Genomic DNA, 14,551 nt, shown 5'->3' on the forward strand with positions numbered 1-14,551 from the left:
TATTCAGTTAAAGAAACTAGTATTATAGTAGTGGTAGGTGTTACATTGGCCCATTGGTTCTTCGTCGCAACAAGGCCGAGCTATTGGCTAGTTTTTAGACAGAGTTGAAGCTCTTGTCTTCATCATTGCTTAGGTAAAGCTTATATATCTGATCAGACTCACTAACTAAACTACCGCCTCTCTGTCAGTCGGCTTGTCGCTATCTTCAACATTGACCCCAAACCCTTATTTCTTCCATCTCTTAAACAAATTGGCATTAATTAATAATTTAGCAATTTTGAAAACTAATCTGTTAGACAATAAACTATTATGGTTGATAATGAGCCACAGCATTTCACTTTCTGTCTTTATCCTTAAATAATATAATTGTGTTTTTAAGAAAAAAAATTAATAGTTATGTGGGGGTCCAATGGTACAACACCCATGTGATCATATTAAGAGATGCATTTAAAAAATTCATAAAGTTTTAACCAAACATTAGAATAGAAATTCATATATGGCATGCATAAAATATCATATTATTATTAGATATAATAGTATCAACTATAAGCTGACATAACAATATTATTTATGTATTATCATTATTTAATAAGGTTGGGTTAATGCAGAACCAGAGGGAATTTAGGATTTCGGTGCCATAAATCCACCAACTTACTTCATGATTAATACCAACACCCTCAAGTAAAATCCACTTAACAGACTCGCATGTAAACTTCCCAAAAAGTAAATTAATAAAATATACATATATATCCTATTGCTTTAATAATTGTGCTTATCAAGAACATGAAAAGGATTATCTGATGGGAAAAGCTAACAGAAAGATGTCTAAGCAAGCTCTCCTTTTCAATTATGGGTTTCCTAACCAAAATATAAGTTTAATTGCAGAAAATAAGTTGTGTAACATAAAGAAAATCGATGACATGATGAACAATTAAAAGATTGAAAGTTGTTCATTACCCAGAAATTGTTTTTGCCTTTGTTGTTCAGTGTGCAACAAAACAAAAGGGCAACTTAGCAAGGAATAAAGAACCAAAACAGAGACTTATACCCACATCCCAAGTAAGCTGTACACAGCCATACAGTTGCTAAAATGTTTTCGAACGGAAACAATAGGCTTACGATGGTACATAGATAATTAGCCTTTAAGAGAACCACAGGCAACAAGAGCTTCAAAGCATGAAAAAAAGGATCAGAAACTAAAAGCATGAAAACAAGGATCAGAAACTAAAAGCAGGAAGTTGTGAAGCACCTTTGATGCAAAGTTGAATTGATAGAATCACCGATATGCTCAGCACCTCCAACATGATGCAGCAATTAGCTCTCTTCTCTGCCAGAAAAGAACAAGTGAAGACTGCCTCTTCTCGACATGGAAACCTCTAATCGGAGTTCGTTGAATCAAACACTCAGCTTGGGACTCGGTGAAGTTACTGAATGTTAATGGACAGAATCCAGATTGTATAAACAGACTCCTCCACGGAGGTCTTCTTTCCGGGAAACGATGTCGACCCAACACGATCTTTTCGATGCTAGGTTGAAGGAAGAACCGTTCAATCTTTTCCAAGGCATCAAGATTCATGTTCACAGCGTCAAGGGACTCGAGGAGGCCGGAATAGGACTGGAGTGCATGGATTATATGGTGAGGAAATGGGACATCGGTTCTGTCGCAACCCCTGTCTAAAGAGACTACAATTTTGGGTGACAAATGCTTCACAAAACTGAGGACCAGAGGCAGTATTGAAGGATAATTAGAAAATGACCCAATTGGGAGATTAACAACAATTGCTTCATTTTCACTCAAGCGCTGAGGCAACGGCCAAGAACCAGAGTTCAAGGACTCGAGGCTCATAATTTCAATGTCGAGATCCATGTTGATTTCGCTAGCAAAGTGCTTGAGATTGTCATGGGTGAAACCAAGTTCTATCTCATCATGGGCGGATGGAGAAGCAAAGGCAGTGAGTTGCATAGAAGGGGCACCACCATTTCTCAAAACAAGTTCCTGCATCAAAGAAGCCCATTGCCCACCATACCCAACATCGAAATCAATTATGTGAACTCTACTACACCCTTCAAAAGCCTCAAGAAGTGCTTGGTTGCAAGTAAAATTTGCAAACTGAACAATGGGAGAAATCTCAGAGAATGACTTGTAAGCACCAATCTTGAAAATCATGTTATATGTGGACAAAGCCGATGCGTTGGTAGCATTCAGAGGAAGTAGTGACTGTAAGGCCTCCTTGAAGTAGAAAGCAGCTCTGATAAATGGCTTACCTACAGGAGAGAGCTGGTGATTGAGCCGCGCCAATATCCCTTGCGCGAGTACCGAATCCCCGGTTTCGATCAGCTCTGCGGCCTGGATTACTTGGTCGATTATTGCCTGCTGAAGCTGCTGGTTAGCCAGTTCATCGCTAACAATTTTCGGTTTCACTGTTGCAGCCAATTTGATTGTGGTTGGCCCTTGCTGAAGCATTTGGATCTTTTGCTGTTGGTGCCTTAGATAGAGCTCCTGCCCTGAATCCAAAAACGGAACCTTAGAGACCTGAGAGTCTGGCCCGCTTGACCCAGAGTTGAATCTCTTTGGCGGCGGTGGTGATAAAAGATTATGTTCTTGCAATTGAGCATATGAAAGAGGCAAGAACATAGTCGGGTTTTGAGTAAACCGAGTTTGATTTTGGTTTAAAATCATCTGTGGATTGAAAATCTGAGGCTTTTCATCCAAAGCTTCAAGAGGCTGCTGTTCAAAGACACCATGAGCGAGTGAAGTAGGCAAAAGATTGGGTGGTGAAGATGTAAATGCAGGATTTGTCGCGGCCGAAACCGAACCGGCACCGGGAAAATCAGAGCAACTTCCAGCTATATGAGAGTCAATGTTGCTTACCAAGTTGCCACCAGTAGTAATGGACTCAAAGGTGAAACCTTGATCCACTACACCGAAACCAGCATTGAACTCCATATCATGCGAACCACCTCCTGACTGAAGAATTTTGTTTAGTCCCATAGAAGGGTCATCGACATCACCCATAATTAGCCTAAAAATGGATTGCTCTTGACTAGGAGACCCGGGCGTAACACCCACCCAATCCTCCATGCCTAAACCACATTTTTCCTTTCCAATATCTAAGGATTGGCCATTGTTGTTGTTGTTGCCGGAGACAGCCTTCGCTGCAGTTACACCGATTGTGTCCGTGGAGGCACCGCTGCCTCCGCGGCCGTTTCCACCGAGAGAGGAAGACAGTGTTGAGGAAGATGTTGGAGGACTTGGGCTTCTTCTAGTATTTATAGATGTGGGCTCACTGCCCGCATAGCAGCAACCTCCCTTGTTGTTCTGCCACTTCCCTCGTTGATGATGATGATGCTGGTTTTGGAGCAACAGTGATGAATCTGAACAAGAAGTAGAAGAAGAAAAATCTAACGCCTCCTTCCCTTGGAACTCCTCAAAGGATAGGGGCATGGCCTTCATCTACAGAAATAAAAAACAAAAGTGCCCTCCAAAATCCAAGCACCCAAAACTCTCCAGTTTCTAATATTCAATAAACCACCAGCCACTGGTTATACAACAAGAGGAGGGGGGTCTCGAAACCAAGAGTGAAGGGTTCGTTTGATTATTAACAAAGAAGTCAATAAGACACAAATTTCAACAGGAAAACCAACTCAAAATTTGGATGATACACTTTCTGAAATATCAAAAAAGAAAAAAAAAAGAAATACTCCTAACATGCTATAATTAGCTTCTTCTTCTTCTTCTTCTTCTTCTTGAGCTTTCTTGCTTTTAATCCATGGATGTTATTGTTACCTCAACACCCATTTTTGATGCGATCTTTTTCTTAGAGTTGTTTGTTCTACCCCTTTTCTTTGTAGTAGTACTATGTCTTCCTTCTGTTTTCTGCTATGGATGCGTACAACATATAAAAGTGATAAAGTACCCCCCCCCCTTTTCTTTTCCCTCTATTTTTTTATTTTCTATTTTTTATGGCTTTTGTCTGTAGACGTAGTTATCTCTCTAGTAGGGTTTCTGTCGTTCATTCAACCCCGACTCTCACCTCACCTGCGCGTGTGATGTTCTTCAATTCTCAGCTAATTTAATTACAAACTAACCCAATAAAGAAATGGTTTAATAGATTATTCGAGCACTTTTTTCATTAAAAAATATACTATAGTTATAAATAAAAGTGTGAAAGAGGGAAGATTATATAAAAATATAAAATAATTCTAATATCTGATATGAATTGAATTTGGTAATTAACTCTTGAAGTCTCGAGATCAAACAGTTATGTCTGTAATGTGTTTGTTATTAATAATAAAAAAATATTATAAACGCATATTATCTTATAATTATTACAAACTATTTAAAAAATAAGATTTAAACTCATATCTTCAAAACTGTAAAAATTCAATTTTACCGGTCAAGTTAAAATTTAATTAAAATTTGAGTGATAAAGTTCTTTTAAAATATATCAAGATAATATTAACTTTAATTTCTAAAAAATAATATTTATTAAAATTTCAATTAAAATAGTTCCCCTTTAATTCGTAATATCAATTTATTTTTGATTTAAAATATAACATATTTTTTAGTTAACTCAAAACGCTAATTTATTGTGGGTTCTCATTGTAATATAAAGTAAATTAAAGATTAATATTATAAAAATTATTATATTCGTATTAATTTCTAATCGTAAAACTAATTATTATAAATCACAAATTAGACATGTCCTAAATTAGAGTAACTTTTGACGTGATTTAAAGGGGAAACAGACAATAATTATATAGAAAATTCTACTGTATACAACGCACATCCTAACATACTATTAAATTGATATATTAATATATTATTAATAAAATTGTTTTTATTATGTAAATACTAAAAGAACAATGATTTATTTAAAACTAATCATTTATTGAAATTGAAATTTAATTTTAATTTTAATTGAACTATAATTAAATTATATTTTTTATATTAAAAATAATAATTAATATAATAAATTTACTGGAGCAAACTAAATTAGGATGGTCGTTATTGCCTCTGCAGTAATCAACCTGGATTAGTCGATCGATAGATTAAATATCGATACTTATATAAAAAATAATTGAATTAGAATTGAAATATCTAACTTGTATAAAAAATTTAAGGGTCACCTTGTCTCACTCAAAAAATCGTTTTATGCTTACTTAGAATTGCGACTCACCTACCCCTTCTCCTAAAAAATTCCATTGCTTTTGCGGTGTCACTTCATTCTTACTATTCCAACCGATATCATATTATCAAAAATTATCTTTTTAAATATATATACATATAGGTATAGATTTAAACTAACACACGTACATATTACGATGTTCAAATTTAGATAATTTAAAAAATCAATATTATCATTAACCACTATAACTACTCTAAATAAAATTTAAAATATTAGTTTTATGGAATTTAGAAGTGAACATATAACTTGACCTGTAATAATGTATAAATAATCGGGAATAGTGTTACACGCTTCTTATAGGCACGGCGATTTATTGTTTCGTATGGATCTTTATTATAATAATTTTTATTTTACAGGAACCGGAGGTGAAGTGGCTCAGAAGTTGATTTTGGGCGACGATGGGTTGTAGGAAGGCAGTTTGGGAATTTCGACCCAACAGATACTGTGCGGCTTGTCTTTCGAAACTGAATCTGACGATGGCAGTTATTTTTTCTCACATAAATTTATTTTATTTAATGAGTAAATTACATAAGAAAAAAAAATGTAGTTGAGTTTGCATGCCTTTGTCCTCGACTCATGTGGACCAATCAGATGGGTTGGGCCCGGACAGCTCGTTTTTTGTTTTCAGGTTATGTTAACATTCTTAAGGATAGACTATACCCCATTTTGTCATTTCAAATTTCGAATTACTCCATTTTGGTTTTTCAAATTTGCAGTTTGCATGCTTTAATTATATTCTTGTTTTGATCACTAAAATTTAACATTATTCAATTTGGTATTTCGAATTTCTCCATTTTTCACTCGTGTTAAATTATAAATAACATGGTAGCATACCCCTTTTTTTGGTGATGTGGAAGCTACCCCATTTTCTCAATTTTAATTTTTTTCCGTGTCATTATATTCTCAAAAAATTTAACATTTTTATATTTTCCTCCGTATCTCATGTCATCGTTGACACTGCCATTCTTTGATGTCATCTTTTACCACTTAAGATATTGATAAACTCACCTTATAGTCTCATATTGCTCAATCAATTTAGATTTTTTCAAAATTTATTTTTAAATCGATAAACTCCAACCTAAAATCTATATAGAGGTGACTTTGATCTATAGTCTCCATCGTTTGATTCCTGTGGAATCAAGATGTATTGCTCATATCCTCCTTCTCCACCTCCCCACTGTTGAGATTTGGAAGAAGATGTTCAAATGTTGAAAATCAAAAGGAATATGAAAAGCTAAGTTAAAATTTTGAGAATGAATATTTCAGAGGGATTTTTGCAAATTTTAAAAAAAATGAGACACTTTCATGATTTTTAAAAGATAGATGTATTGTAATAACATGGTTAAATAATAAACGATAGAGTGAAAAAATGAAGTAATATCGAATTGAATGATGAAATTAGTTTTTTAAAGCTTAATGATCATAACTAAAATATATTCAACGTTGAATGGTGAAATTTGTAGTTTATCCTAATATTTTTGGGGAAAGTTAAGCTCGTAGTTACCATTTAGCTTTTGTGTAGTCATGAAAATTTAATTTATGTTCATTGAAATAAGGTAATAAAAGAGTCGATATTAAGGTTTTAAAAATCTATTCCCCATTCATTTATATGAATTTTCTAAAATAAAATATTTAGAACAAACATGTTTTGTCCATTTCCTGTGTGTGAAATATTTTTTTAATATTTCTTTCGAAATTATGTTTAAAATGTGAGTAACGGTTTATGAAATTATTCAAGAAGATCACCATTGTGCAATTAAATACGTGGAGGGATTTAAGAAGAATCAGTTCCTTCTTTCTTAAGATAATTAAATGTTTTTCGGTGGATAATTAAAGTTGTGTGAACTGATAAAAGTACATGTTCCTTTTCTTGTAGCATACTACAAAAAATATTACTCAACTGAGGGTTTCAAGCAAGGATAACTCTACATGGAATGTTACTTATTGATATACAATTAAATAAAAATAAAGTATACTAATGTGTGAGAAATATTTTAAAAAAATTGTTTAAACAATTAATCAACTGTTTTAAACCAAAACCATATCTTACGAGTTGCATGTGAAATAAAAACAATAATACCTGGCACTAAATAATTAAGCAATTAATGTCGCATTCTCTCTATCATTTGCACGTAGTGAAGCTATAATCATGAAAATGAAAGACAGGTAAAACATTTCCTTTTGCTCGAGTGATTTCATCGTCAATTTTCACTTTTTTCTGGAAAACGAGGAGCATTTTATATTTGTTTATACATACTTGAAAGAGTAATTAATTTTAAAATTCAATGCAGGGGCATTACAGGAAAATTGGGAGGTGAGACATGCTTAGGCTTGCCATGAATTGTTTAGGAAATCCATGATTTGGACATGTCCCTCCCCCATGTGGTTCTTAACCTCTCCCTCTTATCAACCCTCAACTCAATGCTTCCTTTCATTTTTTAAAAACAATTATAATGTATATTTAGAGATATTTATTGTGGTGGCAAAGGTTATTTTTAGTTTTTATGAGTAATTTATATATTTTTTTAAATAATAATTTAATGAATTTCATTGTATTTAACCCTTTAATATTTGTTCATGGGATGGTGAAAGTTCTTTTCTCCATTCTCAAGGCACCCATGGGAGAGAAAAAAGAGCTTGGATTGTATTTATTAACGACTGAAATATAATAAGAGACGCATTACAATAAGTGGTATGAAACTTTTTGCGGGAAAACGAAAACTCAAGGCGCATGAAGTACGACGTGAGGGCCTCTACGAAAATAGTTTGTATAATCCACACAACATGTCATTTTATTTTCTTACGTCGGAGCCCATGAATGATTAACATCCAACACGGAAGAAAATAAAATATGATGAATTATTCATTGGTTCACATGGACCATTGAAACTAATACACACTTTGGCTGACTTCTATGACACAAGGCGCCGCCTATTTAGATCACGGATCAATCAATTCTAAGCACTTATAACATTCAACACACTTCTTGGGTTCAATTAATTATGAAACAAGCGCATGCACATATATATATTCATGCATTTTCGTTTTACTATTTTGATTTTCTTCTACTTTTACCATGTAGAGGACATCATATATTAAAAATTGCAACTTTAAAAAAAATAGTTGTTAGTCAACGTTTTGCTACTAGATAGACAATTAGGGTTTGGCATTTGCTGTTTCGAGTAATAGAGTGGGTGAAGGGCAATGCAGATAATGATATTTTTCATTAAATAGTGTATTTGTTACCTTCTAAAGTTGTGTACGAAACCGCTACTCTGGAAGCAAATAATAATTAAGTTGCAAATACAACCAGACAACTGTCTTTAAATACTTTGACCATTGGTGGCCACCAAGGGTAAGCTGAGTCCGTGAAGGACAAACCATCTTAATTTTAGTGCATTCAATCAACTTAAAATTTGTAATTTAGTATACATGATCATTTCAATTTTTTAACAAATAAGATTACATGATTTTCATATATTCTTTAATTATATGAAAATAGATACGACACCAATATAATTTTACTTGTCACCGTCAATGCATGGGATAATAATCTTTTAGGGTAAGGCTATGTTGAGTAAAAATAACGATAACAATCCCAATCAAGTCACAAGAAAATTTGTTAATTTAAAAAAAAAAAAATCAAGTATTATGGAAAACAATATCAAGGAAAGGTATCCTTTAAAGAGTGAAACTTGGGGTACGAAAAAATCATCCATCTTCATCAATAATCATCTTACTCTCAAGATTATAATTTCATGGGTATTCTCTCCTCTAATAAAAGGAGACTTTTCCCTATTCTAATGCCTTCTTCCCTCTTGATGATTTTCTACAACCATTCATGACGCTGTCTACTAAAAATAATAAACCTTCATACTATCATCTCTCCCATAACATAATTCCGGATTTAGTTGAAGTTACTGAACATGGGAGTCTGAAACATAAGTGTTCTGCAGTGTATTTAAAATGCATGCTTCTTTCTGATTTCTCAAAGGGGTACAAATAAAGAGTAGATGACGATATATATGCTTCTTCTATTACGACAAAGGCCGTCCTTCCTCTCTTGTCAATATGATCAAAGAAACCGCATGAATATTCAACAAATAAAACTAGGTAAAGCTGGCCGCTGCCATTTTAACTCCATTCATTTACTTCATAATTCATAATTCTGACTGTCAGAGGTTTTTCATGAAAGTTACTCTCAACTTGACGTTGGGGACAACCTACTACCTTACCTCCCCTCATCCCATTACATATAGGAATAGGTCAGTTAATTTACTACAATGTTTTTCGTTTGTCGTTTAGCTGTTCTCTTTTACTGAAAGATGGCTGGTTTTGGAAAGGCCTAAATAAGGACATCTTTTATACTTTACTTCGCACTGCAAGCCCATGTGCGTTCCTATTTTCCACATTAATTAATTGACCTACCACTACCTCATCTTCCTTTTAGCCCAAATAAGCTTGTCCACAGAAGCAAACCCAAATTAACAAATCTTATTCCTTTTCATTTGTGATATCCTCATTTAAATCGACCAACATATATTTCAATTTAAGATTTTGTTCCCAAATCTAAATAACAATTAAAGATAAAAAAAAGATAGGTACCAATTTAAAAAACGCTTTTAAGTTCATATATCAAGTTGTATAATAAGTCTTCTTCTAAAGGTAAAGGGTTAGGAAAAAAGGGTTTTGTTGAGGGGTTTCTGTGTATACAGTTAGTAAAATACATATGCATATACATCTTTCTGTCTTTACCCTTCTGTATAGTGTATAATGTATACAGCTTCTCATCAAACTAAAATGTCAGACCAATGAGTGATTTAAAATTCATCCATGTATATCAATAGAGGTTGATTTAAGTGGTAACCAGCTTGATATTGTTTAAGTAATGTCTCGAGTTCGAGTTATTGTGTATGTAAAAAATTCCTATTGGGAGACTCACCTACTAATGTCAGTTGTGTGAAGCGGGTTGGTCCGGATTAGTCAAAGCGGAGCCTTGAAACGGGGAGGGCAACCAAAAAAAAAATATCGATGTGTGTTATATTCCTGCATTTCCTATGGTCAATTAGCGTTGACAATTCGAAGGTGTTTCATCTTGAATCATGAGCATTTTTAATTCTACAATGTTATACGATTTTCTTGTACAAGCTTAAACTGCAATCTTGATTATCTCTGCATGTGTGTGATATACCAAGTTGCACCCATGCTGTTTGGGTTTATTTATATTTATTTTGAAGTGTTAATTCACGTGTCACGTATAGATTCAAGTTCAATACACATCTTAATTTAATATTAAGTGTATGTAATTCTTTAAATACATATAATATTTAAAAAAAATTAAATATACGTGCCTCAAATATATATTCACGTCTCTAACAGTGAAAAATCTTTCTAAATCTGTAACTAGGAAATTGGAAAATAAGCAGCTAAAATTGGCGTGGAGACAACGGAGAGTGAAGCAACCGAGAATGCTGGACTTTTACTAGGCATGAATTGGAGGTGATTTGTGAACTCCCTCATAGCTCAAATCCCCATCGGAGCCTGTCCCGCCGTCGCTCCCTTCTAAACCCAACAAACACAAACATCAACCCATGAATATCGCCAAGCTTCAGCTCCTAAAGGCATGATACAAACAAAACATCAAAGCTAAATGCATGCTCTCAACAGGAGAATGTTTATGTGCAGTCCATGCCTGTTAACGATAAACTTTATTAAATATCTTGGAACTCATTACAGTTATATTGCAAAATATTATTGCTTGGTTTTGTATTTTCAATGCGAAATATTTTGGTCCCAGGTATTGTGAGAGCATTAGAAACAGTGTCTTAGGCAACCTTAATAACCAACTAAACCATCACGGCCATTAGTTACGGGTTTAGTGATGTATTCAAAAAAGCATGGGAGGAGCCTAGGCAACAAGCTTTTGTGGCCATGGAATGGGGGCGAGTGGCAATTTAATGGGTCACATGGATTGGCTGACACATGCATCTAGAGCCGGTATTGACGGTTAAGGTGCACCCCTCTTGTGTTTCGCAACATGAACAAAGAAACGATGGTCCACGCATCCTTGTCTCTTTTCCTTCTATTCTACTCATGGTCTGTCCTACCGTCCCCACACGTTGTTTTCGTAGCCCAACTTCTATTTGCAATGTTTTTGGACCCACTTTTTTATTTTATTTTTCTAAGTCTAAGGCCTTCTTCTTTCTAGTTAGTGTTTTGGGAGGTCCAGGTGCAATCTTTTTAAAATTTTAAACAAGTCAGATCCGTTTATAACTTACTATCGTTCGAATTTAATTTTGGAAACACTACTTGTCAACTTAATCAAATATCAATTCATTTAAAATTATATAGTGTAATATGCAATTTACAAATTTGTTTTATAGAATAAGAGACATTTTGGTCACTAAAGAAGCTTGTTGTCGATTTCGATAAAAAAAAAGGCTTTCCCATTTTTTTTTTAATTTCAGCATTATAATTTTTTAGTTTCAAGTAATTCAAGACCAAATAGTGGGCAAAGGAAAAATGAAGTACAACACGAGCTACATGGCTTAATTGCAGCTCATCATCCTCGGAACACTCAATTAGCTAGCAACGCTAAGCTAGTTAGGCGCCGCGTTATCATTCTTTGAATTCCTTTGTCTTCATTGTTCCTCATGTAACCACTCATGTTGATACAGGTGGTCCGATCCGATCTTAGGTGTCACATTATAGTCATCGGAGTGACTCACCATAAAAATCTGGAAAAATTAATTTTTTGTTAAAACATGTAAAATCATAAAAACAATTTATAAATACAAAAAAAAATTTATCAGTATTTAGAAATAAAATAGACTCCAGACTCGGATAAAAAAACAAAATACAAGCTACATGCCCCCTAATCAGATGCACCGTACTCCGCAAGCAACGTTGGTGGAACTCTCTTACCGAAGTCGATAGTTACACTGGTTCAATCCTTTTAACCTGAAAAAGTGAGAACAGAGTGAGCTTTGGAAAGCTCGGTAATAAAAAACTACTAGATGATGTTTAAGAACATGCGGATAACAGATAAACATATGTTTCCTTATTGATTCAGACATCTACAAACATTTATACTGAGCTGAGGTCCCACTGATATCTCAGATAGTAAAAGACAGTAAACTTCCAGTTCAGAGGAAACGTTTTGGATGACTGGGTTTAGAAGATCAGAATAGGGTATCTAGTGTGTTCCCACAAAACCAGTAAAAAGGTACAGATCTTTTAAAAAAACATAGTAATCCTTCTAACCGAACGCCATATGCAGCTCCCCAGAACTGCATAACCTAAGGGAGAACTTTAGGGCCTGAGAGCCTACCCAAGAAAGATTATCGGGGTCGCAGAGCCTACCCAATGGTCGTCCTAGGTTCATAAGGAATTATCAGTCGGTGCTAAACCTATATAAGGAATTACCAGCAGCTACTGAACATGCCAAAGATAAGGTTAGAGGTTCCAGATATTATTTGGAGGTACATGATAATCTTATCGGGTAGGGAAATATAGATCTTCAGTATACCGATAAAATGCTGAAAGTTAGAATCACTGTCAAAAGAGTTCATTAGCTTACGGGATCATTAATTATTTAGAATGTTATTTTTCAGGATCATATAATATTCAGATATTTTTCTGAGGCACTATGTGTAATCAGAAAGGTATTCATAATCCTTTGCATCCAAGTTACTTGTGTTTTCAGATATGACATGAGTGATTTTATTATTCAGGAAATCAGAGGCATTTTGGGCATTAGGTTCTTGAAGAATTCTTAGATATTTGATCTAATAAGGGAGAAACGAAGATTCAGGGAATTTAAGATTTGTGTCGATCCATCGGAATATCGAGTTAACTCGAACTGAACAATCCCAACACTGATACTTGTCAACCGGTCAAATCGTTGCACTTCCAGAGTATTCACTTTTTAATACAGACAATTATTGTCCATTGATCATCTTCAGAATCATCGTTGAATGGGTCTTAGGGAGACAAACATATATTCAAATGTTCTTTATTCCAATTCGGCATTGCAACTTATTAGGAAATGTCGACGTGTTTGATTTGTGATTCAAAACCCTTATGAATGGTACTATATATATATATATATATATATATATATATATAACCATTGGTGTTTCTAGATTTATCCAAGTTATTCGCTTAATTCAAGGTCATTGAGGGTACTTAAGCCATTTAATAGTCAAGTCTATCTCAGTTACTTCGGAGTTTCCAGAGTAATTAGGTCGTTTCTGAAATTCAAATACATATAGTACTTCAATTCAATTCAACTAGGTCATATAATTTAGTCATTCCAGGGCTTAGAGATATTTTGGATTATTTTACTCTTTAGGGGTATTTTGGTCGTTTTGCGGTTTAAGGGTGTTTCAGTCCTTTCCTTCAGTCATGTCTTTCTATTTAATAAAATTTATTTGAATAATGCAAACATAAATAATACTTCCAATGTTTTAGCCTTTAGGTATTTGCTGATAAAATCGATAATTCTAGATATTGTACCTTCTCGATGTAAAATCTGATTATCAATGACTTTCCGAACATATTGGGAATCTAACGGATGAATCAACAATTTATCGGATTAAATATGGATTCTCAGGGTATTTTCATTGTGAGGGTCAGTCCGAACCATTTTACCTCATAGGGTAATTTCGTAATTTCATAACCATGTGATTTCGGTATTAAAGCTTTTAACAAGAACAAATAGAATTTAGAGATTATGAGGTGATTTCCTTTTCCAGATAATCACCGAACTTGAAATCATTTCTTATCAGTCTTCTTGTGTCTGTGCATGTAGTCCGAGCCTTATTTAGTTTAGTTTAGTCTGTACATGTGACCAATTATATTCATCCATGCATTAATCAATACCAAAATGTTCCATAAAGCATGAAAAAGGTAGTAGTGTATTATCTTGATATCCGTGCCCCACCGATCAAACATTTAAACTCCATTCAATCATTCTCGAACTTGAATTCAACATCCAATAATTCCTCGGATACATAGCAACCGAATTTACGTCAGAAACTGAACTTAATTGAGAAACCATATTGAATACGAAGGTAAATCACTAAAAATCGGTTTATCGGGTGCGAATTTGGTAAAACGGACTTCGGATTCGGACTCAAGACGTCGAAAAACATAAAATAAGACATTTTCGAAAAAAAATTTGACTTTTTGGTCAAAGTCAACGAGTTGACTCAGACAGGTTGACTCGGTGGGGTCAAACAAACTCGGTTCAAACCGGGTTGGGTTGATTCAAATCGGTCCAGGCCGTTCTAGAAGACTCCCAAGGGCGTGGACAGAGGTCGGGTGATCGGCCGTTTCATCCCGGAGCATCTACACACCAT

At 34.3% G+C, this 14,551-nt stretch overlaps 1 protein-coding gene across 1 annotated transcript; it reads right to left on the bottom strand.

Moving 5' to 3' along the window:
- Positions 1 to 931: 931 nt before the first annotated feature.
- On the bottom strand, positions 932 to 3,802 carry LOC120201501 (scarecrow-like protein 27). Its single transcript, XM_039202097.1, has 2 exons — positions 3,788 to 3,802; positions 932 to 3,539 (listed from the first exon to the last, which is right to left on the bottom strand). Exon 2 carries the CDS (start codon positions 3,452 to 3,454, stop codon positions 1,289 to 1,291), a length of 2,166 nt encoding a protein of 721 aa, XP_039058028.1. The 5' UTR covers positions 3,455 to 3,539; positions 3,788 to 3,802; the 3' UTR covers positions 932 to 1,288.
- Positions 3,803 to 14,551: the final 10,749 nt, after the last annotated feature.

Source organism: Hibiscus syriacus, unplaced genomic scaffold (assembly GCF_006381635.1).
Source record: "Hibiscus syriacus cultivar Baekdansim isolate YM2019G1 unplaced genomic scaffold, ASM638163v2 tig00007387_pilon, whole genome shotgun sequence".
NCBI lineage: Eukaryota > Viridiplantae > Streptophyta > Magnoliopsida > Malvales > Malvaceae > Hibiscus > Hibiscus syriacus.

Excerpts from the sequence above, each read along its gene's own strand:
- LOC120201501 (XM_039202097.1), bottom strand. The coding sequence starts at position 3,454 with ATGAAGGCCATGCCCCTATCCTTTGAGGAGTTCCAAGGGAAGGAGGCG.